Below are 27,339 nucleotides of genomic sequence, written 5' to 3'. Positions count from 1 at the left end.
CTGCTGCTGCTGCTGCTGCTGCTGCTGCTGCTGCTGCTGCTGCTGCTGCTGCTGCTGCTGCTGCTGCTGCTGCTGCTGCTGCTGCTGCTGCTGCTGCTGCTGCTGCTGCTGCTGCTGCTGCTGCTGCTGCTGCTGCTGCTGCTGCTGCTGCTGCTGCTGCTGCTGCTGCTGCTGCTGCTGCTGCTGCTGCTGCTGCTGCTGCTGCTGCTGCTGCTGCTGCTGCTGCTGCTGCTGCTGCTGCTGCTGCTGCTGCTGCTGCTGCTGCTGCTGCTGCTGCTGCTGCTGCTGCTGCTGCTGCTGCTGCTGCTGCTGCTGCTGCTGCTGCTGCTGCTGCTGCTGCTGCTGCTGCTGCTGCTGCTGCTGCTGCTGCTGCTGCTGCTGCTGCTGCTGCTGCTGCTGCTGCTGCTGCTGCTGCTGCTGCTGCTGCTGCTGCTGCTGCTGCTGCTGCTGCTGCTGCTGCTGCTGCTGCTGCTGCTGCTGCTGCTGCTGCTGCTGCTGCTGCTGCTGCTGCTGCTGCTGCTGCTGCTGCTGCTGCTGCTGCTGCTGCTGCTGCTGCTGCTGCTGCTGCTGCTGCTGCTGCTGCTGCTGCTGCTGCTGCTGCTGCTGCTGCTGCTGCTGCTGCTGCTGCTGCTGCTGCTGCTGCTGCTGCTGCTGCTGCTGCTGCTGCTGCTGCTGCTGCTGCTGCTGCTGCTGCTGCTGCTGCTGCTGCTGCTGCTGCTGCTGCTGCTGCTGCTGCTGCTGCTGCTGCTGCTGCTGCTGCTGCTGCTGCTGCTGCTGCTGCTGCTGCAGCAGCAGCAGCAGCAGCAGCAGCAGCAGCAGCATGAACTCGGCATGCTCCCGTATTTATCAGGACCAGCAACACCAGGCTTTGAGTGTGGACTTCGCACACATCGAAGCTTCTGCGCGTCTGACTGGGGACGTATTCTGAAACGTTCGCCACGGCGAAGTTTCGCACTGGCCACGCCTTCGCCGTTGCGGCGCGCTCTGAATGGCTGCTTTGACAAAACCGGAAATTCAGGTGGCGCAAGTGCATTTCCAGTTTTGTCAAAGCAGCCATTCAGAGCGCGCCGCAACGGCGGAGGCGTAGCCAGTGTGAAAGTTCGCCGCGGCGAACGTTTCAGAATACGTCCCTGGTTACGCATTTAGCACGTTCGTAGTCGGCGGTATCTGCCACATTGCCCCCGAACAATCACCAAGTGCTCATACGTCACCTTGGGTGTGCGAGAACTTTAAGGAATAATTAAACTCGATATTTGGCGGGTGTTTGTTGCCTTGACCGCTTCGTAGCTGTAGTTTCATTGCGCTTAATCGCCAGAGCGGCGAAGTTAAACGAGTTAAGCGTGCGAGTGGACTGCTAACGTATTTATTCATTAGTGCATGAAAAGTCTTACACTGAATTAGCGCAGTATAACAGTATAACCTTTCGTAACTCCTGAGCAATGCGGACTGCTCCATTGTTTCGATGAGCGGCTTCCCACAAAGAGTTATCTGTGAGACATTAGTTGAATCAAAGATACGAGACCTGGGTGGCTTCGCAACTCTTCCTGCAAACTCAAAAAAAAAAGAAAACCACCTCTCAGCCTTTATTGCCTATAAATATTAGTTTCCTAGGATGACATGACGAACAATTTGTTCTTTAAGTTGCAGTTACTAAATGTCAAAAAGAAGAACGTTGTGCTCTCATCCATGCTGAGAAGGTGGTTGAGCAGCGAAGCTGTGGTATCACTTGATCCAATAGACCAATTTCACGTAGCCTTGAACGATTTAGCAATGCACTACATGAAATGAGCGACGGCAACACAATTAAATGCACTGTGTTAAAGCTTTATTCCTTCAAAATGATATTGATAACTGTTTTGTGATCGCTGTTGTAAGCACGGAGGTTTTCCTTTGCTAATTCAGAAAGATTCTTAGTTAAAGTTACATCTATACACGACCTGTGCACAGTTGTTGGCTGAAATGGTGGTGGTAACAACTTTATTGAGATTCTGCTCAGTTATCTGGCAGGCCCGAGTCCTAGGATGGCCCCTCACGAGGAGCGACCCTTTCGGCCCAGGCAACGATTAGATCAATATCGAGTGATCAATCAATATGAGTGATGAAGATTAGTTAATGAAAATGAGAATGAGTTAATGAGTGAGTTACTGAGCGATCGAAGCCCGACAAGCGGGACCCCGAAAACGTGCGAGCGAGGGACATGAGCCTTTGCAGGTGGAGTCCGCGCCAGTCGCAGCGGCTCTTCACAAATGTCTTCGCGCACGACCGGCGCACTCATACGTAACAATTCGCCTCATGCAATTTCTGTCTCATCGTACCGGAATCGAATTTATTGTAAAAAAAAAAATAAAAGCTGCCCGCATTTCCGATACTATCAAATGTGCCAGTCCATTAATTTCCATCTGCTGGAGAGAATCCCCCGTTCTTGGCGCGTGAAAGCCTTTATGTTCGTTTAACGGCGCGATATTTTATGACTACTTGATGCTGAGCTTGTTGTCCCAAATTTACTGCGGCGGTAAAGACGCGAAAACATACCAAGATTGGACATAAAAGACCGCCCCTTCCTGCCCGGTTATTTATTCATATTGTTTCGCTTTAGTACCACCATTAAAAGCAATATGTTTGTGTCTTCTTTCTTTCCCTCGTGAGCTCATTATATTTTAAACTATACTAAAAGTGATATTAAGAGCAGCATACTGCTTCGTTTCCCTAAGGGCCAGCCGAAATCACGTTAATAAATGCCCACCGATGTATATATATATATATATATATATATATATATATATATATATATATATATATATATATATATATATAAACTGGGATCGCTATGAATGCTTCTTCTTGAACTGTATAACTTTGAATTTCATAATTGTCATTACGTTCAGATCAATGGTGCTTCAATGGGAACTCGAATAGGCCCACATTACGCTAATATGTTGATGGGTATTCTGGAAAAGGATTTTCTATTCAGTACTAAACTACGTCCTCTCCCTTACAAGCGTTTTATTGATGATATCTTCTTGATTTGGGCACACGGGGAGGCTAGCCTGTTGGAGTTCACGGAAAGGTTTAGTCACGTTCACCCTTCAATGAAATGTTCGCCCAATTACTCGTCATCTTCGGCCAACTTTTTGGACGTCACAGTTACGCTGTCACAAGGTGAACTACTGACGAAACTCTATCGCAAACCTACCGATAGAAACCAGCTTCTACATTTCCAGAGCAGCCATGTGTGACATGGCAGAACCGGTATCGTCTAGAGTCAGGCTCACCGTTTCAAGAGATTGTGTTCCGATCGCAAAGGTTTTATTTCTCATTGCGAACAACTTAAAAGTGATCTCGTTAAACTGCGGTATCCATCAAATTTAATTCACGGCGCCATATGCCAAGCACATAAATTAAACAGAGCCGATATTCTTAACGGAAACTGGTTACCCGAAAGACGTATCAATACCAATATTGTGCTAACATTCACGGCAACAGCTCCAAAAGTTGTTTCTACATTGAAACGCCACCACAATATCCTTGCCCACAGTAAATATATTTTCAATATCTTTTCTGAACCGCCTCGCGTCGTGTACCGATGGTGCAAGGACCTCCGCGATATGTTAGCATTCTCAAAATTAAATGCGCACATCCGAGCATCTGGCTGCGCCTCATGCAACAAAGCAGGTTGCAAGGTGTCTGAATGCATATGCAAACCACCCAGGAAGTGATTAGTACGTTTTCAGACTTTACCCTAAAAATTAGCAGATCCTTTAACTGCGATACCACCAACGTTATATGCATGCTTAAGGGCACCGTCTCCAGAAAACAGTATATTGGCAAAACAAAAACCTCTTTTAGAATACGCTTTAGTAACCGCAGACCACATGCAAATGCGCTTCCTAACCTACCATTACCAAGACACATTCGCTTGCCAGGGCATTTTTCCAAAAGCTCAGGGCCACTGTAATTGAATCAGGCTTTCATTCCTGTCACGATTGCGAAGTCCGTGAGTCTAGCCTAATCCGACCTAATGGCATTACCGAAAGCACCGGCACACTAACTAGCGGGCATATACTAAGTATCCTTGGCATTAGCCGTGACTTCCTATGTATGCCATTAGACGCAGCTTTCTTTCAAAGATCCTCCATATTTCTTCTTTTTTCTTGCGCAGTTACGTTCATTTTACGTCACTAATTTCCATAGTCGCTGCACGACACAGTATTCCGCCGTGCACATGCCAGTAAAAGCCCTCATCATTCATCCTGCTCACTATATGGCGCTTAAATGACGTTCTTGCTGTACTGTCGCGCGGCGCTTTACTGTCTCGACGTTTTATGCGAAGCATACTAGCCGCACAACCACGCTCTTCCTTGCTGCGCCGCGCGCGGCCGCGTAGCTACCATATGACGTCATAACAGCTGCAAAAGCGGAGGCTCAACTCGTGCGCTCGCTTGCGGCCGCGTCGCTACATAGCCGGGTCTCAGCTCGTGCGCTCGCCTGCGTCAGTTGTTTCTTCGTCTAGCCGAACCAAATATAGCCAAGTAACAGCAGTTCACCAGGCTAAACAGTGGTTCAAGAACTAAAATAAAGGCTAGTATGCTTCGCATCCTGGGCTTAACCTTAGCTAAGCCACAGCCATTTTTTTTATTGTTCTCGAGTGCTTTGCATTGTAACGTTTAGTACACTAACCATTCATTTCCATACTGTATGCCACGCGTGTGCCACATTTCTGTGTTTCTTTTATTGATCTCGGAAGGTCTGCATCGCAATGCTTATTAAACAGGCGATTGATATCTGTGCTTTGCGCCGCGTGCGTATACTGTGCTGCCACCTCTGCTTACATTACGTGATTAGTTCCTGCCGGAACATGTCCGCATATATTGTAGTTGTGAAGTGTGTCTCTTTTCTGTCGCGTGCGATCTGGCTGCGCTGTCGAGAGTACTGTCTGCATGTAAGCTGTCTGTAATGTTTAATTCCCTGTCACTTACCGTGTGATCAACTTCACTGGTGTTATCGCTGCTTTTACGTTGTCACTATCGTGCACAATACTATTTCATGTATAGCGTGTTTATGTGGAAACCCACAGGCAGTACTTGCTACTTTCACAAAGGCTGGTCCACCAGCCTTTAGTAAAGTACACGGTGCAAATCCAACGTACGTCGTACTCTCATATATATATATATATATATATATATATATATATATATATATATATATATATATATATATATATATATATATATATATATATATAAACGAGAAGAAAGGGGGTTAACCGAGGGACCCGATAATTATTAGTCATATAATGAGAAGCCAACAAACACTGACACCAAGTACAACATAGGGGAAATTGCATGTGCTTAAGAAATGAAATAAAGCAATGATAAATTAATGGAAATTAAAGTGGATGAAAAAACAACTTGCCGCAGGTGGGAACCGAACCCACAACCTTCGCATGTCGCGTGCGATGCTCTACCAATTGAGCTACCGCGGCGGCGTTTCCCCATCCACTTTCTTGGGTATTTATGTGTACTAGTAGAACCCTGGGAGTGTTAGCCAGCGCCCCCACTCACAGACCTAGGCGGCGGACGTGGAACGTCTTTTTTGCCGCAGGCGTCACGAGAACGTGATCTTTTCGGGTGAAGGCAACTGGTCAATAAACCCACATATGCTACCTGAAGGCATCAATGTTGCCGGATTCGAGACCCTCGTTATGTAATAAACGAGAAGAAAGGGGGTTAACCGAGGGACCCGATAATTATTAGTCATATAATGAGAAGCCAACAAACACTGACACCAAGTACAACATAGGGGAAATTGCATGTGCTTAATAAATGAAATAAAGTAATGATAAATTAATGGAAATTAAAGTGGATGAAAAAACAACTTGCCGCAGGTGGGAACCGAACCCACAACCTTCGCATGTCGCGTGCGATGCTCTACCAATTGAGCTACCGCGGCGGCGTTTCCCCATCCACTTTCTTGGGTATTTATGTGTACTAGTAGAACCCTGGGAGTGTTAGCCAGCGCCCCCACTCACAGACCTTGGCGGCGGACGTGGAACGTCTTTTTTGCCGCAGGCGTCACGAGAACGTGATCTCATGACGCCTGCGGCAAAAAAGACGTTCCACGTCCGCCACCAAGGTCTGTGAGTGGGGGCGCTGGCTAACACTCCCAGGGTTCTACTAGTACACATAAATACCCAAGAAAGTGGATGGGGAAACGCCGCCGCGGTAGCTCAATTGGTAGAGCATCGCACGCGACATGCGAAGGTTGTGGGTTCGGTTCGCACCTGCGGCAAGTTGTTTTTTCATCCACTTTAATTTCCATTAATTTATCATTGCTTTATTTCATTTCTTAAGCACATGCAATTTCCCCTATGTTGTACTTGGTGTCAGTGTTTGTTGGCTTCTCATTATATGACTATATATATATATATATATATATATATATATATATATATATATATATGTATATATGTATGTATGTATGTATGTATAAACGAGAAGAAAGGGGGTTAACCGAGGGTCCCGATATTATTAGTCATATCATAAGAAGCCAACAAACATTGACACCAAGGACAACATAGGGGACATAAATTGTGCTTAATAAATGAAATAAAGAAACGAAGAATTAATGGAAATTAAAGTGGATGAAAGAACAACTTGCCGTAGGTGGGAACCGAACCCATAACCTTCGCATTTCGCGTCGCACGCGAAATGCGAAGGTTTTCATCCACTTTAATTTCCATTAATTCTTCGTTTCTTTATTTCATTTATTAAGCACAATTAATTTCCCCTATGTTGTCCTTGGTGCCAATGTTTGTTGGCTTCTTATGATATGACTAATAATATCGGGACCCTCGGTTAACCCCCTTTCTTCTCGTTTATTACATAACGAGGGTCTCGAATCCGGCAACATTGATGCCTTCAGGTAGCATATGTGGGTTTATTGACCAGTTGCCTTCACCCAAAAAGATCACGTTCTCGTGACGCCTGCGGCAAAAAGGATTTTCCACGTCCGCCGCCAAGGTCTGTGTGTGGTGGCGCTGGCTAACACTCCCAGGGTTCTTTCTACTAGGACACATAAATACCCAAGAAAGTGGATGGGAAAACAGCGCCGCGTTAGCTCAATTGGTAGAGCATCGCACGCGAAATGCGAAGGTTGTGGGTTCGGTTCCCACCTACGGCAAGTTGTTTTTTCATCCACTTTAATTTCCATTAATTCTTCGTTTCTTTAGTTCATTTATTAAGCACAATTAATTTCCCCTATGTTGTCCTTGGTGTCAATGTTTGTTGGCTTCTTATGATATATATATATATATATATGAAAGTGCATGGGAAGACGGACGGTGCCGCGGTAGCTCAACCGGTAAAAGCATGGTACGCGTAATGCAAAGACGTGGGTTCGTATCCCACCCGCGGCCACTCATAAAATATTGCCTTTTCTTGTTTCTGTCTTCAATTAAGCTTTTTAGTGTTGCGTCAGTTTATTCGATAACCCCGTTAATATATCTTGATCTAGTAGAGAGGCTGCTTAAGGTTTGTCAGCAAATAAAAGTTTCATACGAAATTGGCGTCTTAATTAAGATGCGAGACATGTTAATGACTGCCAGTATTTAAAGTCCACACGCATGTAAGGACGCTTTTGGAAGCTGGTAAATAAATTGACTGGCCTAATCACATACGCTATTCGTAGAAGTTAATTAAATAACACCTAGGTAATATCTGCACATTGCATGTCACTTGATATCAATGCTGGAAAATTTGTCGTTCTCTCTAAGGCGAACTATTTTGCATTGGTAATTTCAAGAAGCAACTTTCGTTCTTCGACTTTCTGCGCTGCTAATTGTGATCGTCACCGTCTCGTATCGAGATGTATTCATGTGCAGATTAAGTCATATCAGTTTTTGTTCCCGTGTTTTGTTTTTTTTTTATTTTATTATTTCGTGTTTCTCTCTTTGTTCCGAGCCACTGAAAGCGATGTTTTCCCATGGAGTAATGAACTTCAGTGAAAACGTAATTAGGCGGCTTATTGAAGAAACGATTGACATAGGTATGCTTAATTCGGTGCTCTAATTTGCGCATGCGCTATTGTTCGGTTTCGTGTTCGATTTCCCACAAGCTTCGGTATCGAAATTTCATCTGCTTCTCTAAGGCTTACTTGCGCACTTTTCGAAGCATATATTTTTCTCAGTCTGAGCCCGTAATTTTTATTTAGCTTTGCCTCTGAGTCATAGATATTTTTATTGTATATTTTACTCACCCCAAAACCTTTTTACGCAGTGCTTTTACATGCGTCCCAATAAAAACTTACTTTGAAGCAATAAAGCGCATATATGTAACACATCGATATTTTTCCACCCATAATTATATGCGCGTGTCCCCTTCAAAAAAATTTCAACGCAAATTATTAGAACGCGTACCTTATTAAAGTCTCTCTAAAGAAAGGACACATGGAAATGATAGTGTGTAGAAAAATCTTAAGGGGCTGAAGAATTGTCTTTAAAATTTCACTTACTATGAATTTCCTAAAGAACAGCATTTGTAACTGTATTCGCCAACATTACATTTGCTCGTTCGCCCCCAGATCAGGACGTCACTGCAGCTAATGTTCATCTGTGCGAATTTCACGAGGCTGGTGGCAGCAAGGCGCAAATGAGCTATAGCAGCCGACGCGATGAGAGTCATATTGCTTCGGATATACAAGTGTTCTATAGGTTGTCTACAGAGAAAGATAAGGTGTCTATTTGTTTTTTTTTTGTTTTTTGTTGTCTTTAAGAATAAGAACATAAGCTCCGCAGTAACCTCAGTAACGAAATGAAAGTGACGATTTTCGAAATTGTCTAATTCGTAAGTGCGACATGCCAGTGATTGCAATCAAAAAGTTAAACATTGTCCCACCTCTACGCTGCATACAGGGATCGTTCTCGTGTCTACGCAGATGGTTCACGTAAAAGCGGAAGATCAAGATACATCGGCAGATTATATCGGCAGACCAAGAGCGAAGATCATTTAGTCTGCGTCACCTTACAACGTCTGCCACGGCAGAGCTCTGTGCTATACTTCCCGCATTAGGCTTAATATGTCCGCACTGAGTGTTTTTTTCGATGGGTAATGGTGAGCCATTCGGAAGATTCACTGCCGTGCATAGAGCAAATCAGCTTTGGGAAAATAAACAGTACAATAATATACCAAATAGAAAAGGCTTACGCTACAGCAAATGGCATTCTTTACGAGCTCGTACTCCAGTGGATTCCAAGTCATTGCGACATTACAGGGAACGTGACTGCAGATGCCATGGCCTGCGTAGCTCACCAAAATGATGCGCATACTACCTCTACTGCCATAAGATGCTGTCAGTATGTGTGTTCGGGAGGAGGCTGAGGAAAATGTAGAGCATCGTCCATTACACTGCAACAGTTATCATATTTACCGTAAGAGGCTTTTCGCGAAGACGGGGGCTCTGGATAGCCGACGAATATCACTTGATATAAATAATGGGTGCGTGGCCATTAGCGAAACGAGTGCATTAAGTACAATGCGGTGCAGCAAGTGAATTACTACGTACAGTTTCTTGAAGAACACAAATGTATCAAGGTTACTAAGTGTTATTGCGGTAGCTTTGATCATGACGTTGTATTTGTAGAAGCTCTTATTTATTTTTTTTCCCCGCTCTTTCGCAAACTCGTGTTTTTTTTTTTCTCGTGTCTATGTCAACTTTAGAATGGTTGTCACTATAGCTTATTGTCCTACATTCTTTGTAAGCAATATTTCTTTTTTTTATGCGCGATCGTGAATTAGGAGTAGGAGACGGTGCTGCACGAAGTCGCGAGCTCGATTGCCGACCGCAGCTAAAGCATTGTTATAGGAGGGAAATACAAAAGCACTAGTTTATCGTACATTGGGTTTGCACGTTAAAGAACATCCCACATGGTCAAAATTAACGCGGAGCCACCCCCCCCCCTCCTCCCCTTTCACGACGTGCTTCATGATCAGAAATGGTTTTGACTTCTAATATCCGAGAATTTAATTTGGTTTCTGACCGCGTAGTTGTTCTTGTTTTTGCTTTGTTTTTCCTCAACCGTGGGTAAATGAGTTCGTTAAGGCACACGACGTTCCAAGGCGACCGCCATCGCCTGCAGACAGACGACGCCTTCGTGCCTTTCTCGAGAACTGCATCGTGCATCGAGCAGTTTTATAAGTTACGGTAGCGACATCTATCGTTTGTACTCTCCTCCATGACACGCTCGCCAATAGCTTGGCCAGCTTTCCGAAGGACGTGAGTAAGTTTTTCATCCCGAACCGCAGGTACATCCTTAATTTCAATGTTTCTAACCCGGGAATATTTCGGGCATTGTCCCCCGTACTTATCAGGTCATAAAGTCAGGCCCCACGCTCTATTCACCGTCCGAAACGACTGGCTGGCTGTCTGTAGCACGTGAAAGTGCAACTTCGTGCAGGGCGCAGTTAGCAAACGCAGCAGTGCGGCAAGTATACGTGATTACTGTTGTTGTTGTTGTTGTTGTTGTTGTTGTTGTTGTTGTTGTTGTTGTTGTTGTTGTCGTCGTCGTCGTCGTCGTCGTCGTCGTCGTCGTCGTCGTCGTCGTTGTTGTTGTTGTTGTTGTTGTTGTTGTTGTTGTTGTTGTTGTTGTTGTTGTTGTTGTTGTTGTTGTTGTTGTTGTTGTTGTTGTTGTTGTTGTTGTTGTTGTTGTTGTTGTTGTTGTTGTTGTTGTACGTAACACGCACGTACTGACGCACGCGCGCATACTTTTACACAGCTCGGGCGTCGCGGTGGTCCATGCGCGTTCCCATGTGACGCCGCGCATACATCTTACCACGAGAGATCTTCAGCAATGCGCTTAACGACGTGCAAGGAATGACGACATATTGAGGCCCGTTACTTCGGTCGTTAGCAGAGCGAAAAAAACAGGGTCACTGGTAACGCCATGTTCTACGAAGTATAATCGGTGGGTAGTTCATCTTCACAGACCTTTATTCCCTATAGGGTACGCAGAAAACGTCAAAGCGGCTAGGTCTAGCTAGGTCAGCTCAGTTCGTTCTACAAATGGTTAATACGCAGCAGCAGCAGCAGCAGCAGTGGCGGCGCGTCTACGCAGGCAGCGAAACACCGAGTAATCGCCGGCTCTCACCTGCGAGATTTCACTTCTTTTCTTTCTTTTTTTTTGCGCGGCTAGAAAAAGTTTCCCCCGAAACCAACCGCCATCACCTGAGAGCCCCCTCAACCAACTCCGAGTTCTCGCCTTTCAGGGGATCACGTCGCCTTCCTATCTTTTCTAAAGCGAGCCGCACACTCACTTCTCAACTCTCTCGAGGAAGGGGTTTCGGTGCTGGAGAAGTCGCGCGCCCACACATTTGCGGGGCATCGTCTCGCCGAAATTTTCACCCCCCTCGAGACCAGCGCACAACGGCGCCCAGCCCCGCCACACTGGGACGGCGCTCGCTTGGACCTTCGCTCGCTGTATAAGCGCTCTCCGTCCGTCGCGGCTTCTATACCTTTTCTTGTCGAAACAACCTTTTTTGTACTTTTTCGAAATTTCGAGGTCCTCCACCTAGCTCCCTTTCTAGAGTCGGGGTCTCCAGCGATCGGAATTCACACCATTTTTCTCAATACTGCAGCGAGTCTAGCGTCACTGCGTCGCTTATTCGGCGCCCGCTAAACTCTGTTCTTTGCCTCAAACTTTTTCCAGCCTTATAATTTCCCTAGCGACAAGCCCTTCGAGCACTTCTACCATCTGCCTTTGCTACTTGCTGCCTTTCGCTTTAGGCCGTCAGGGTGTTTCTCTCTGACCAAGTTTACTTGCCTCAGAGCTTGCTTGATTTCTATAACTTCTAAGTATACCAGCGTACTAACTTCCACAGAACACTATTGCCTCCCACAACACATATATACCTTTTTTTCATTTTCTCCTTAAAAATACATCTGCAGCCACGAATATCGTTCCCCTGTTTCATTATTGCTGCGAACTCGGCGAAACTTTCGACCTCGTCAGCCACTCACTGCTTCTGTCCAAGCTTACGCACTTTGATGTTTACTCTTCAGTTGTCCGTCTTCTGAACAGCTGCTTTCTTGGTAGATCATGTTATGCTAACGTCAATTGCGAAGCTTCTTCTTTGTACAAGACAATTACCAGCGTGCCTCAAATGTCAGTATCAGAACCGCTGCTGCTCTTCATTTTTATTAACGGCGTGTTTGTTTCAGCTTCCTCTTTCCTTCTACGTGCTTATGATACGAAGATATTTAGGCAAGTTCGCGCCAGATATTCATGGCTGTCTGGCGCTGCAGTCCGACCTGTTTTCATTTTTTACGAATGGCGCAAACTTACAGCCTCACCTTGAATGCAGCTAACACAAAAGTTATGGCTTTCACTCGCAGAACGTCAAGTATTTTGTTTTCTTATTCTGTGGATTTTGTTGAGTTGTTTAGAGACCTTAAGATTAATGATCTTGGTGAACCCTCTGATACAACGTTACACTTTTCTGCTCGCACTAAACACGTTGCAATGCCGGGTCGGCGCTGTCTCGGTTCTCTTCGTGGACTATCAAGGGAATTTAATTCTCCAGCCAGCACTCCACAGGCTGTACACTACAATCTGTCTTCCTCAACTTGAATACGCGTAGGTGAGCTGGAATGGCAGTTCTAATTCCAATATTAACGTCAATAGAATGGGCCCACACAGCGTTTCTAAGCACATACTGTGATAACGGAGTGACGTGACTGAATTGGCTATCTTGTGCGCATGTCTTCCGTGTTTAAACCCATCGCACGTGTGCCGATAAGCGATGCAACGTGCCTACTTAAACCCTTGTTTTTTGTGCAATAACGCAATCTTGCAAGAGCTGCTGCTACGTCCACATAGGTTATTACACATACCATCGTCCCTGTACAAACACCGTCACTTGACCTTGTTCTAGCACTGTCAGGCTACCATTAGGTTAGGGCACTGTGGTCCTGCCTATATAAAAATAACATGTATTTATATTTATCAGAAACAATAAACACTGATTGATTGATTGATTGATTGATTGATTGATTGATTGATTGATTGATTGATTGATTGATTGATTGATTGATTGATTGATTGATTGATTGATTGATTGATTGATTGATTGATTGATTGATTGATTGATTGATTGATTGATTCGATCACTTCCGTTTCCGTTCAATGGCCTTCATGGTATCCTCATCTGGCTCCAACACCTCCATTGTATCATGCTTAGATTTGCGCGTAGGATCACCAGAGGGCATAGTTCTTTCCGCGTCCGTTCCTGCCACAGCCAACATTCCGCTGTCCACATAGTACAACATCTTCATAACACTTATTTTATTGGTCTTGATATTCTCCACAAGTAACTGCAGCTTTGCCCATTGTTCTATTGCAGCCCCTTTCCCACACTTTTCGTCTTTATCTCCTCCTCTTTGTTGGGAAATTACATTGCGTTTTCTTGAATATATAGTAAACACACGGCGTTTCGTTTGAAGTTTCTGCTGTTTTCGCGAGGGGCGAGGGGGAGAGGGGGGAGCGCTGTAATATTTTGCAGATGCGATCATCAGAGAGCGAAGTGTGCGCTGCACCTTCGTCCGTTTACAGACCGAACTTGGTGAAGTGCCCGTTAAGGATAACAGACGTGCACGAATGGTTGTAACCTCAATTTGTGTTTCTTGTGCGGCACGGGATCTTCGGCTGTGATAGCGTGCGGTGATCACGAGCGGCAGTGATCGGGCGTCTCTGCCCTCTCTAATATCTTCTTATCTTTCGACGATCCCCATTTCCCAACGTATATATTGTTGGAATCGGGGTGGAATCGAAGATACCGGGTGGTGATCAGGGCGATGGGCCGAGCAGATGGTGTGAATACCCATGTTGGCGAACTCCTGGCGGACAACGGCCTGGATCAGGGAAACAGTGACGGCGGGTGCATTGGAGGGGCTGGAGTCGAACGCAGCCGGATAGGCGGCCTCGATCTCACGCCGGACAATCCTGGTAACATCGCCACTGTTGTTGGGACGAGGAGCGTCGGCACAGGAAGATGTCGCTGGGGTGTTGGGCAGACGGGCAAACTGTTGGTCGATACGGCGGCTTTTAGCGAATTCCAGGCGGTGGCACTCTTTTATAACTGCATCCACCGTCGCGACGTTGTTAAATACGAGCAAGTTGAAGGCGTCATCGGCAATGCCTTTGAGGATGTGGGAGACCTTGTCGGACTCAGTCATGTGTGCGTCAACTTTGCGGCATAGAGCCAAGACGTCCTGAATGTACGTGACGTAGGGCTCCGTGGACGTCTGCACACGACCGGAAAGCGCCTTCTGCGTGGCAAGTTGGTGACCGTAGGAGTTGCCGAACAAGTCGCGAAGCTTTAATTTTGCTTAAGCGAATCCCAACTGGTCAGCTCATCTTCGTGCGTCCGATACCAAACTCGAGGTGTGCCACCGAGGTAAAAGACGACGTTGGCGAGCATGATAGTTGGGTCCCACCGGTTATTGCGGCTGACGTGTTCGTAAAGGCTGATCCAGTCCTCGACGTCTCCCCCATCTTTTGCCGAGAATACGCCAGGATCAGGGGGAGCGGAGAGGGTGATGTCGGTCGTCGAAGTGGCAGCAGCTGTCGGAGCCGGTGGAGTCGGGTTGGCGTCGCCGGGAGCCATGAAGGTAGGCTCGACGTACCGTCCACTGCGAAGCTCCGTGACGAGGTACAGGAACGTCTACCTCCACCAAATATGTTACGTAGGAAGACACCGACGAAAAGCTATTTACAAGTATATTTACAAGGCAATACGCCGCAGTTGTTGTTGTTGTTGTTGTCCTTAGTGGCCGTGGCACCTACCCACAGTGGGGGATTGGCCAAGAATCGGGCGGTTTAATTAGGTGCCTAAAAATAATAATGATAACAAGGGAGTTAACAATTTGGGCGTGCGAGTTTAAAAGTAAACGTTTTGTGTTTGGAGAAAAAAGGAAATAATCAGATGAAAACCGGGTATAGGATAATAATAATAATAACAATAATAATCAATAAAAGATAAGAAATAAAAAGAAGCTATGGTTGGGAGGGAGAACGATCAACCTAACATGGAAATCGATTGGTTTCAATGATGTAATTTTGGATCGCCAAGCAAACATTTCTGTTGCTGAACCCAACAATGGAGGCTCCAAAAGACAGGATCACAGGCACTGATAAAGTTAGACCAATAGAGCGAAGCGGGATTTCGAGTAGTCGTTTTCTTATAATAGAAAAACGTCTGCAAGACGTTTTTGAGCAAGAATGAGCATAATGGTGAGGGGACCAGACCAGACCTGTGGAGGTAGAAGTTCAATGCAGGTATACGGCAGCGCAGCTTCGTGATGGACACTTCAATTTTCCGTGTTCGGCAAAAATCTCTGTTCCAAGGGTGCAGGAGATGTCCGTAATCCGCAGAGTTAGTAATTGCGGAGCCTGATACTGACTGTATAATGATACTCCTGCGAAATCTAGCTGCAGTAACATAAGCAGTCAAAGGGCAGCAAGGAAGAATCGGGCCACTTATCGATGCCTTGGCTAGAGAGTCTGCAGTTTCATTAATGATTAGTCCTTTATGGCCAGGCACCCAAATCAAACGCACGCTTCTCAAGTCACCAGGTACCAATGACTGAAATGTCCGCAGTTGACCAAGAGGCAACAGCCCGCGCTAGCTTCCAATCGTCGTCTTCGTCTTCTTCCTGCTCGGCTCTTCGTCATTGGGAATACTACCCCGTAGCAATATAAAGCCGTATCTTCCGTTCTGCTTAACCACTCTGCGTTTCTCCTTGCTTTCTTCTTTTTTTCTCTCTCTCTAGGCAGAAGAAAAAAATCAACAGAAAGGCAAAACAGTCCAGAGGAAGTCTGCAGACAGACAAAGTTTGTATGGCGGCACCTCTGTCAGCGTTCCGTTTCGTGAAGCCCCTGCCCCACCTTCCTAATTCGTGAGTAACTTGTTTCATCTGAGTCCCAACCCTATGCAGAAATAGTAACAACTCATTTTATATCGCCGTAAGGCCGGTTGAAAATATAATCTTACAATTTTGGCCAGCCCGGGTACGTATTGCAGTTTACGCAATTACGGAGACGCCAGATAAATGTCCGGTGATGATGATGATGATGATGATGATGATGATGATGATTGCGGTGGTGGTGGTTATTATGATTATGATGATGATGACAACGACGACGACGGTGGTGATGGTGGCGACCTCCTCTTTGAATCAGGGTGACAACAAATTGTCACTAATCCTGCGTGAGCTACTTAAGTGTTGCCATATTCTAACCTATAGCACTCTGCGTACCTCTTCTTTATCTCTTAAACTTACCTACCCCTATGGAGATACCGCCACCCGCCGCGGTGACTTAGTCAATATAGCAGTGCAGTGCTCGGGACGAGATCATAGGTTCGTCAAAACTGAGAGTTGGGCGAGTTTACGTGGTTCCATCTTAACGAAAAAGCACGCGAAAGAGACGCAGGCGAGAAAGAGAAACGACGAACAGGGGCGCTACTCGCCACTAATGGTTTATTTACAAAGAAACAGAATAAGAAAATTGTTCTCCTTTCAGCATAATTTTCTTCATATTCTGTTTCTTTGGAAATAAACCGTTAGTTGCGAGTAGGGCCCGCATTTGTCGCTTCTCTTTCTCGTCTACGTCACTTTCGCGCGCTTTTTCGTTAAGATGGAATCATAGGCTCCGTCCCAGCACCGCGCTTAGGGTGCACGTTTAGGATCCTCACTAAGCCAAAATAAAATCCGGAGTGCCCCCAACGAGGCTTGCCTGGTATTCGGATGGTAGCTTTAGCACGCAAAACCCCAGAATTACATCTTCTTTAGCTCATAATTTAGCAATCCTGCCCTGATCCCTTCTTTGCTTTTATTTTTCACCATTACATTGAACATCTCTTGCTTCTCTCTACAGTTGAATAGTTGAGCCCGCCATCAGCTTTGAACCCTAGTGCTCCTAGGAGGTCGACTGGATTACCCCGACGTGAACAGACTATGCTCTACCGTCTGTGGCTAGGCGTTGCCTTTACAAACGCCTATGCTTTCCTCATAGGAATGGCCAACAGCCCCACGTGCGACACATGTAACATCGACGAGACGCTCGCACACATTATCTGTGTCTGCCCGCGATACAGTGCTGAGAGACAAGTGATGTGCAGAGTGCTGGACCAGTTGGACAATCGTCCACTTTCAGAACTAAAAGCTTTAGGCCAATGCTCCGAAAGAACATCCGCGTTGAAGGCCTTACTCGCGCTAATAAGGTTCTTGCGGTCTACGGGGCTTCACGACAGACTCTAAGAATGCCGCCCCCTACCGCTCTGTAGTGTACGCGCTTTGTTCGTGCTTGTCTCCCTTTCTTTCTATCTCCCCCTTCTACTCTGTTTCTCTTTTTATCCCTCTTAATCCTTCCCCCTGCGCAGGGTAGCCAACCGGAACTACCTCTGGTTAACCTCCCTGCCTTTCTCTACATTATTTTCTCTCTCTCTCTCTCTCTAGGAGGTCGACGTTGAAGGCGCTTTCTGGATGGGTGAATATTTTGGTATTCCATTAAAATGTGCTGAGTCACGTGTAGAGAGAGAGAGGGGGGGGAGAGAAAGGCAAAGGAAAGACAGGGAGGTTAACCCGAGATTATCTCCGGTTGGCTACCCTGTACTGGGGGAGGGGCAAGGGGAGATTTCTTCCGCAGCAGGCACTTGTCTCACCCTGGTGGGACCATAAGCTTCAGCATTTTTTTTTTTTTTTAGCCGGAAGCCCCGGCCTCGAAAACGAGGTACTGTCACAGAAGCATTGGCGGCAACATCTTGCGACGTTGACGTAAACTGGATTGCGCTGTACTGTAATTTCAACGACCACGCTGGCGAAAGTCACCCACGGCAGCAGTCATCAACACATGGTAGATATTTTTGTTTTATCTTTATAGGGGTGCGCGGAATATTACAAACTGCGAGTACGAATCGAATAGGATTTGCTTTTCCATTCGTATTCCGGATATCGAAATTGCGAAGATGTGAAACACTGATTCTGGTTCGAATATGAGGGAGCCACATTTATTACTCTACGCGAAAGACGCCATGTGCAAGTGGTGATTGTTCCGGATGATTACGTTGCAAGGAAGGCGTGGCCGCTGTGCAGAGGCAGTTTCCGAGCGAAGCGCTTCAAGTGGAAAACTTCTGCTCAATAATTTCCAGTCATGAATCACTCTCATACGCGGAAGTTATGAATGTTAACTCTTCAATTAGTCGCAGTATTGCCCAGAAAGAAAAGCCACGTCTTATCTTTCCCGTTCGTTAGTTATACACGGATCATTAGATATTCCAGAGTAATTGCAGTTGCTCGCGTGCATTCGAAAAAAAATGTACGCGTCGCGCGCGCTCAATCGGATTCCACACGAAGAAGGCTCGGCGTGTTGCAACAAGCGATAACAGCGACAAGGGGATAAATGGTCTCCGGCGAAAAAAATAAAGGCAGAACAATGCACGCTGGACAACCTACAAACCAATTCTGTGCACGGCCCATCAAATATCGTGCATACAATGCAATATATCGATGTGCCGGCTGCCTAAACTTCATGAAGCGAAGTTACACGTCGTGACGACTGTCCCTACTGTGTCGTTTGATTTATCACGGACTTCGCTCCGTCTGGCCCAATCAATGCACATTACGTTCTCGGCACACCGCTCTCTCTCTCTCTCCACAGCTGTAAGCTCCCACCTTAGTGTCGCCTTACCCCTCTATTTTTTTTTTATAACGTTGCCGCTTTTACGCTACTGTCAGGGCGTCAATCATCGCTAAAGAGATAACCGCTCTCGGGGGGCCGATGACAGTCCCTGCCATTTGCTTTGATTTGTGAAGACAAAGCACGCCGTCACTCAATTTGCCCTGATCGTAAGCCTAAATCACCATAAGCACCTGCTCGCAGTGGTCCGATAATTTCTTTGTGTGTTTTACGCTTTGCCGGGTGTCGCTGTTTGCGCACCTATGGCGTGCGCACTGCACCGGTTATACACTGGAACGACACTGAATGACCTCCCCACCCTTTTAAGCTTTGAAAGTCTTGCCTTCTTGGGTAATACGAGAGTACGGCTGGTACGCTGTGAAATAACTTACACCCTTGTAAATCAGTCTATAACTCACACCACCCTTACACCCTCTTTGTGGTGTAAGGCTGGGAGCTATAGACAGCATTACACCTTTCTTAACAGCTAAGGGTACAAACAATTTTACAGTGATATAATTTTAAGCTAGTTCAATCTGTTTTTGTTCCGAATTCGTCATTAGCACTCCGTGATTGGTCAGAATAGCTCAGGCCTCGCCCATATGTTGCGCGGCGCCCAAATATATCGGCTGGGCCCGACCCGTTCTGACCCATGACGAAGGAGTAATGGCGGATTGAGAACAAAAGCTGATTGGAACAGCTTTGCGTTAAACCTGCACACGTTCGCTGATCTCACCTTCTGTGACAGGAATAATTGCCGTGCTCTTCTTTCCCATGGTTACGTGGAAGTTATTGCAGTTACTATCGCAGCAGAGGGCGACGAGGGCACTGTTGAAGTTTTTAAAGGCAACACAATTGGACAAGCGGCTATAGCCTGAACAGATATTTATAGTGCTGCAAGTGCTACTGTGCTGTGCGGTGACAGCATGCGGCGACAGTGACCGACTGTGATTGTATGTATGTCTATGCTCCTTTCTTTCTTTACCTCTACTTTGTTATCACTTTATCTCTCCTTCCCCTCTCTCCCCAGCGTAGGGTAGCAAACCGGATCTTCCCCTCTGGTTAACCTCCCTGCCTGTCCCCTTTTCTCTCTCTCTCTCTCTCTCTCTCTCTCTCTCTCTCTCTCTCTCTCTCTCTCTATTGCAGTTATTAATTACTATGTCTAATTATAACTCCTAAGTATAGCTAGGTCTCGAGCCTTTCTCCGAATCTCCCTTACCGGGATTCTTTTCTTACTGCCCAAAACTGTGGCACGAAAAACGAAGGCGTCAAATACTGTACACAAAGTGGCATGAGGCGGGAACAAACCACGTCTAAGACGCTTTCGGATGTCATTTACACCGAGGCCGTCCAATATGACGATGCGAAAAAAAAAATATGCTTCGAGGACAACGAAACTCACAGCCTTTTTTATTTGTTTCATCACTGCTTCTGAGAAAGTGGACTTTCGTAGACTATTGCCGACAACTCATAAAGCTTACACGCGTTGTGACATTGTTTCGGAGTAACCAGGAGCGGCGCCAAAGGCGAAGTTGATGTTCAGCAAAGAAGACGATTTGGCGAAAAGAGCTCGCAACTTTGAACTTCCCTTTGCGTCATCCTGCGTTTTTGATTACTGCTCTAAGGTTGTCATAATTTGGAGCTGTGCCCTTTCGGAAGCGGCCGCAAGCTAATATGCTTCGTAAGCTTCTACGAGCACCCAGCAGGTTACTTTGTTGCGGTCCCATCTCTCTGCCGAGGTTCTTGTCCCATGTTCTTTTAATTTCTTCTGTTTTTTTAGGTTTCGCTATATTCCCAGTGACGGCAGATCCGGATCATAGTGATGGCAGATCCGGATCATGAGACAGAAATAATCAGAAGAATAAGAATTGGCTGGGGTGCGTTTGGCAGGCATTCTCAGATCATGAACAGCAGGTTGCCATTATCCCTCAAGAGGAAAGTGTATAGTAACTGCGTCTTACCAGTACTCACCTACGGGGCAGAAACCTGGAGGCTTACGAAAAGGGTTCTACTCAAATTGAGGACGACGCAACGAGCTATGGAAGGAAGAATGATAGGAGTAACGTTAAGGGACAAGAAAAGAGCAGATTGGGTGAGGGAACAAACGCGAGTTAATGACATCTTAGTTGAAATCAAGAAAAAGAAATGGGGATATGGGCAGGACATGTAATATATTCCCAGTGACGGCAGATCCGGATCATAGTGATGGCAGATCCGGATCATGAGACAGAAATAATCAGAAGAATAAGAATGGGCTGGGGTGGTCATTAAGGGTTACGGACTGGATCCCAAGGGAAGGGAAGCGTAGCAGGGGGCGGCAGAAAGTTAGGTGGGTGGATGAGATTAAGAAGTTTGCAGGGACGGCATGGCCACAATTAGTACATGACCGGGGTAGTTGGAGAAGTATGGGAGAGGCCTTTGCCCTGCAGTGGGCGTAACCAGGCTGATGATGATGATGATGATATTCCCACATTAAATATGTGTCTTTTCGCGATATCTTGAAAAGCTTGTTAAATATATAGATGTGTTTTGTTAGTTATAGGTTCCATTTCATGTTTGTGTTGCCAATATTTGTGTGAGTAAAGAGCTTGCTGATATGTTTTGTTTTAGCTGTTTGTTTTTGCTTGACTAAAGAACTTGGGATTTCGGAATAGCCGGCTGCAACGTAGCCCGTACCTTCTAATGTTTCTAAATTCTTAAAAATCCTTTTCTGGGCGTGTGCCATGTTGGAAAGAAATCGACATCAACATGTTGTGACCTTGTTTTAGCAGCGATGTTGTTTATGTATCGTATCCCGGTTTGGAAACACTTTCTAAACATACCTTTACGCGTAACATATTCTGTTATTACGCCCCCTGCACAATACAAATGCTGCCGGAGGCGAATAACCGAAACGTGGGCAAGTCCGCTTCGTCCGTGTGTTTCGTGCGCGACACCGATGTATGAATGTGACCACCGGAAGCGCCGGACCGCCCTTCTCGGTATAGAGACGTGGCCTGCGCCACCTAGACATCGAGGTGTTCACTGTCTCGAAAGGAACGCCACCACCTGTTTCTTTCTGCGTTTGCACGGCTCCATGAGGCCTATATAGGTAGGTGGCGACAGAGGCACATAAAGCGGCGAAGCCGCTCGTGCCGTGCGAAAGTACGTCGTGCGCTTCCAACGGAAACACCGCGTCGAGCACTGCATTTCAGTGGCCGTATAGTAGCTGTTTACGGCAGCCGCAAATAGAAGAATGCGTAGTTAAAGCGTCTTTGCACCACTAAGCATTGCTGGCTGGTCCCATGGCTTGCGTTTTAAGACGTTTTGAGTTTTAGAACGTTTTCTGAGGAACATCACTCGCATTACCCGTAATTTCCCTTTGCGTCAGAATCTGAATGTCAGGTGGCGAACAAAGCCTAACCCCCGTATGCAGAAATGCAACTTAAGTTGAAGCCCATGCTTGACTTGATCTGAGTGACGCCTATCGGGAACGCGCCGAAGGAAACGCAGTGAGCGTCTTTCGGCACGTTAACGCCGTGCGTCATCTAAATCAAGTCAAGCATGGGCTTCGACTTAAGTTGCGTTTCTGCATAAGGGGGTAAGCGTATTCGCGTCCAATCGTGGACACTTGTGCACAGAAGGTGTGTTCTAAGACCTCGAGGTATACAGCTTCGCTAACTGGAACGAACTGCCTATATGCAGACCTTGCCGGCTTGCGTCATCTCTTCGCCTCCCGTATAGTAGCCATGCTAGGGTGGGGCCAGAATGGTGTGCGCTGGTGCGGCGTTTCTGCAAATAATAATAATAATAATATTTGGGGTTTTACGTGCCAAAACCACTTTCTGATTATGAGGCACGCCGTAGTGGAGGACTCCGGAAATTTTGACCACCTGGGGTTCTTTAACGTGCACCTAAATCTAAGCACACGGGTGTTTTCGCGTTTCGCCCTCATCGAAATGCGGCCGCCGTGGCCGGGATTCGATCCCGCGACCTCGTGCTCAGCAGCCCAACACCATAGACACTGAGCAACCACGGCGGGTGTTTCTGCAAACGAGGCACCGCGTCCCTAAACATCGCGCAAACATGCCCCCGCATGTGTACATAGAGCGTCGGCCGAACAGCTTCAGCGAAACGCTAATCGCACTTAAGCAAAGCGGGCTCGCACACGCGCCAAGACCACTCCGTTTGTTTAGATGCAGACACAATATGTACTTCCGCGCGTAATCCTGCGAATACTGCAATTCAAAAACGCGAAGCGGACGCGAACAGCATGCCCGCCGTGAACGTGCTGCAATACGGGACGGTGATGTCTTTGGGATGTCTTTGGGATGTCTTGATGAACTTTGGGACTCCCCGTGTAGTGCTAATTCTGTATACAATTCTTTGTAAAACTCACATCGCTGATGAATAAACTTGAACTTGAACTTGAACTTGAACTTGAACACAAGGCGACAACGCCGACGAGACCCCGTCGTTCCAATCGATGTTGCTCGCGCTCGTCGAGTTTTCTCCGTTCTCGTGCACACGTACGCCCCACCAGGCGTGTTTATTTACTTAGCTTACGTCTACTGCAATTCATCGTGTCACTACGACTACGAGCCCACGGTGTGCGAGCCTATCTCGCGCAATAGTCTAACATGTTGCAATCGAATTAATTGCTTCGCCCTTATGGCGACGCTGCAATTTTTCTTTTCTTTTTTTCATTGATCTGCGTCGAGTCGTTTCCAGATGAATGTGTGAAAAAGTACGAAACTATTTAGTACACTGAAAGCTAGAGACCTAGCGTTGGCGTCTATCCTTTTAGCAGCAACAGTAACAAAGGGTTCTTCTGGAACTTTCCTGCTTTTGCTCCTCTAAACTACTAATATTTCCCATTGGCAAGAAGCAAAAAGGCTACTTTTCGCCAAGAGCGTGGAACGTTATATTAAGTTTGAGAAAACGAGAAAACAAAGTTGGAATAAAACGCAATTATCCCCGAAATATTGCCGATTATTTTTCGCGTGTTGCAAAAGTCGGCAATGCGAATGGCGCGGCCGGTTCGAAACTGAGGAACGCGCTGAGAAAAGCCGACGCTTTAAAACGGGTCAAGCTGCACGTGTTCTTCATGAGGTGCAATAAAATATCAGCCAATATGCTGATTCATTTGTTTGTGAATCAGCATATTGCCTGATATTTGATTGCCAGCAAACAAATGATTCAGGACTTTACCAGAAAAATTGTAAGAGTGGGATCGAAGATTAATATGCAGCAGACAAAGATAACGGTCAATAGCCTGACAAGGGAACAAGAGTTCAAGATCGCCAGTCAGCATCTAGCGTCTGTAAAGAGTACGTTCGCCTAGGTCAATTACAGGGAACCCTGATCATGTAACGAAAATTTATAAGAGAATAAATGTCGGTTGGAGTGCATACGGCAGACATTGCCAGATCCTGACTGGAAGCTCAGCACTTTCATTGAAAAGATAGGCGTACAATCAGTCAGTTTTACCGGTGTTGAACTATGAGGCAGAGACTTGGAGTCTGACAAAGAAGCTTTAGAACAAGTTAAGGACCGCGCAAAATGCGATGGTACGAAGAATGCTAGGCATGACGTTAAGACACAGAAAGAGAGCGGTTTGGATCAGATAGCAAACGGGTATAGCCGATATTCTAATTGACATTAAGAGAAAAAAAAGGAGCTGGGCAGGCCATGTAATGCGTAGGTTAGATAATCGTTGGACAATTAGGGTCACAGAATGGTACCAAGAGAAGGGAAGTGCATTTGAGGACGGCAGAAGACTAGGTGGGGCGATGAAATTAGGAAATTTGCGGCCGCTAGTTCCAATCGGATGGCGCAGGACAGGAGTAATTGGAGATCGCAAGGAGAGGCCTTCGTTTTGCAGTGGACATAGAATGAGCAGACTATTATTATTATTATTATTATTATTATTATTATTATTATTATTATTATTATTATTATTATTATTATTATTATTATTATTATTATTATTATTATTATTATTATTATTATTATTATTATTATTATTATTATTATTATTATTACGTGTGAGGAAGTGGGAATGGCAGAAATGCAACTAACGTTAAATGCATGACAGTGTACTTAAAGCCAACGTGGTACTGTGGTTACGGTAGCAATACTTAAATCAATTTCGAGGCGTTTTGTAAATAGTAGATTTCTTTGTGCCCTCTCATCTATCCCCATTTCCTGGCCAAAGCTTTGTTAAATCATGTGGGACATTGAGTTCACTTCGTTGCTCTGAGATTTTCAACGAATTAGGCTTGACTAATGCCCAAACATAGAGTAGAGGAGTAATATACGAGTTTAGGGCGAATAAAAAACACTTTGTAAAACAGAAAATTTTCTGAGATTACTTTCCGGTAAGTCGAGGTATAACTGTGGATCATCCCTTTCAAGTGATGTGTACGAAATTACGCCAAGATAGTGCTGCAAAAGAAAAGGCACTCATAAAAATAATGCTAACCTAAAACGTGTCGCACACACATAGACTTCGCCTTAGACCTATGCTGCAGGTTTCAATAAGTGTAGTGTTTCAGTAAAAACGAGTTGAAAGATAAATGGCTGGTACGCGACAAAGTTATCTTCAACTGCGAAGCATCCTCTCTGTGAAACCCTTGAGGGTTTTCTTTGTAGCTTACACCTACAGCCAAGTGGATGATAATCTCTCCTTTCATAAATGTCATAATTTCACAAGTTTCATACAGGCATGTCTATTTTTTTTTCTTGCTTTAGTCGTTCGCTTTCCTATAAGCCCTGTGTCTCAGTCAAAATAAGTTCTTTTGGGGACTTGCCATGTCTAAAACGCGTGTTCCCTGTGTTTTTGTACACTCCTGAGCTTCTTCCTTGCGTGTTTACGAATAAATCACACTACTGCTTCATTTTCGAGATCATGCGCAATGCGTGGAAGTTTCCTGTTTATTTTTTTTTCCTTTGTATTTTAGATTGCGTTTATAGATGATTCTCAAACTTTATGTTAACCTGGTTGTATAGTTATTCCTAATCTCGGGCAAGCGCCTATATTCGTCTTTTCTCGAGCGGGTACTTCGCCCCGGAATTTTCGGCCTTGTGTCGGTCTTGTCATGGAGACGCAAATAGCGCCCAACTGCCCTCTATTAGTGCAAGTGCAAAACAATATGGCGCAGCCGCGCCAACCGTCTCGCAGGCTGTAAATCATGCCGTGGATCAATGCGAGCGCTCTCGAATAGGTGGCAGCACTCGACGGTGTCAACGATTGCAAAGATCAAGCGCTTCGATCCCTTTACTTTTTCTGCCAATACCTACTTCTCCCGGTCATCGCCTTCTTTCCGCATATCTGCTAGAAGCGTTACGATTAGTTATCATCAACAGAGTTATTTTTTTTTATTTGATTCACGCTACTGTCGGAACGAAGCCATCGTGCTTTTTGAGACGCTTGGTGGGTGCATCACGTGAAAGTTAATGCGTAAGCATTCGAAGCCTACCTCATTCAGAAATCCGTCCGTCCGTCCTTTTAAACCACGACACGATGTGTTATACGATGTATGATTATGTCTTATGACTACGTAATGACTACTGAGATTTATGATTATGACTATACAACACTTACATTTGCAGTCGGCACAGAAAGAAAGTAGGCCACTACAGTCGGCGCAACATGCAACGCTATCATGTTTTCGCAAGATGCAAAGCCTACGTAAGACAGCAGTTCAGACTGTTTCATTTGGTTTTACTTAGGGAAGCGTATAGAACACCTACAGTTGCCGCACCAGTCAGCGCAAAAAGGAAGCAGACAATAAAGTTGCCGTAACAAGTAACTATAACACGGAGAAAGAAAGCAGGCCGCTACAATTACAATTAACTATTCTGCAGCAAGTATGCCATACAGTCGGCCATGCCATGCAGTCCGTGCAGGCAGAAAGCAGGCCCTACAAGTGCCGCAACAAGTAAATAATTAAGGCTAATCAACATTAATTAAGACTACTTCAGATTTATTGAGCCTAATTTCGACTAACAATAAATTGAATAATACTAATCAGCATTAATCATTGTTAATTGAAATGTTTAAGCCTAACTTGCGACTAATTAACACTAATTTGACTAATTGTAATCAGAATGAATTAGGGGAGTTAAGGTGACTTATGCCTACATAATGTTAATTACGATTACATTACTTAAACCCAAGCAAGAATAGTAGTGGTAATGAAAATCAATTCATACTACATTACTTAACACTAATTCAGAATTATTAGGATTACAATAATTTTGCCCAATAATATATAATTCTAATTATTCCACCAAATAAGTAATTGCAACATGTCTATCTGTACTTGCAGAACAATGCGTCATTTTGCAGAACCGTGCGTCAATCGGCCACTCAATCAGTCATTCCTTGAATGAGCGCAAGATGAGCAACTGGAAATAGTGAATGAACTTGTCCGGCGTCCCTGTTGCGTATGTTCCAGATTGTGCTGTACCTTCCGGGACTGCTGTTGCATGTGCGGGTGAAGCACCGTGGAAATTCTCCACGGCAAGCGCAGACGCTGATAGCTCAAGTTAATATAAGAGGGAGAGTTGGAGATAAGGCCGGCATAAGGATCACGAACTAAAAAAAAAAGTTGCATTTGCTTTGTCAGATA

The 27,339-nt window shown here is 45.6% G+C and overlaps 1 protein-coding gene across 1 annotated transcript in view; it reads left to right on the top strand.

Annotated features, from left to right (window-relative positions):
* LOC139049830 (ATP synthase subunit b 1-like) overlaps nucleotides 1-27,339 on the top strand; it is a gene marked incomplete at its 5' end in the record, with an annotated part of 41,168 nt that overhangs the window by 6,700 nt on the left and 7,129 nt on the right. The window contains one exon of the mRNA XM_070525648.1: nucleotides 790-839. Coding sequence (XP_070381749.1) covers nucleotides 790-839 — 50 coding nt within the window. The remainder of the gene's footprint in view (nucleotides 1-789; nucleotides 840-27,339) is intronic.

Source organism: Dermacentor albipictus, chromosome 9 (assembly GCF_038994185.2).
Source record: "Dermacentor albipictus isolate Rhodes 1998 colony chromosome 9, USDA_Dalb.pri_finalv2, whole genome shotgun sequence".
Lineage (NCBI taxonomy): Eukaryota > Metazoa > Arthropoda > Arachnida > Ixodida > Ixodidae > Dermacentor > Dermacentor albipictus.
This window is presented reverse-complemented; position numbering and strand designations above follow the sequence as displayed.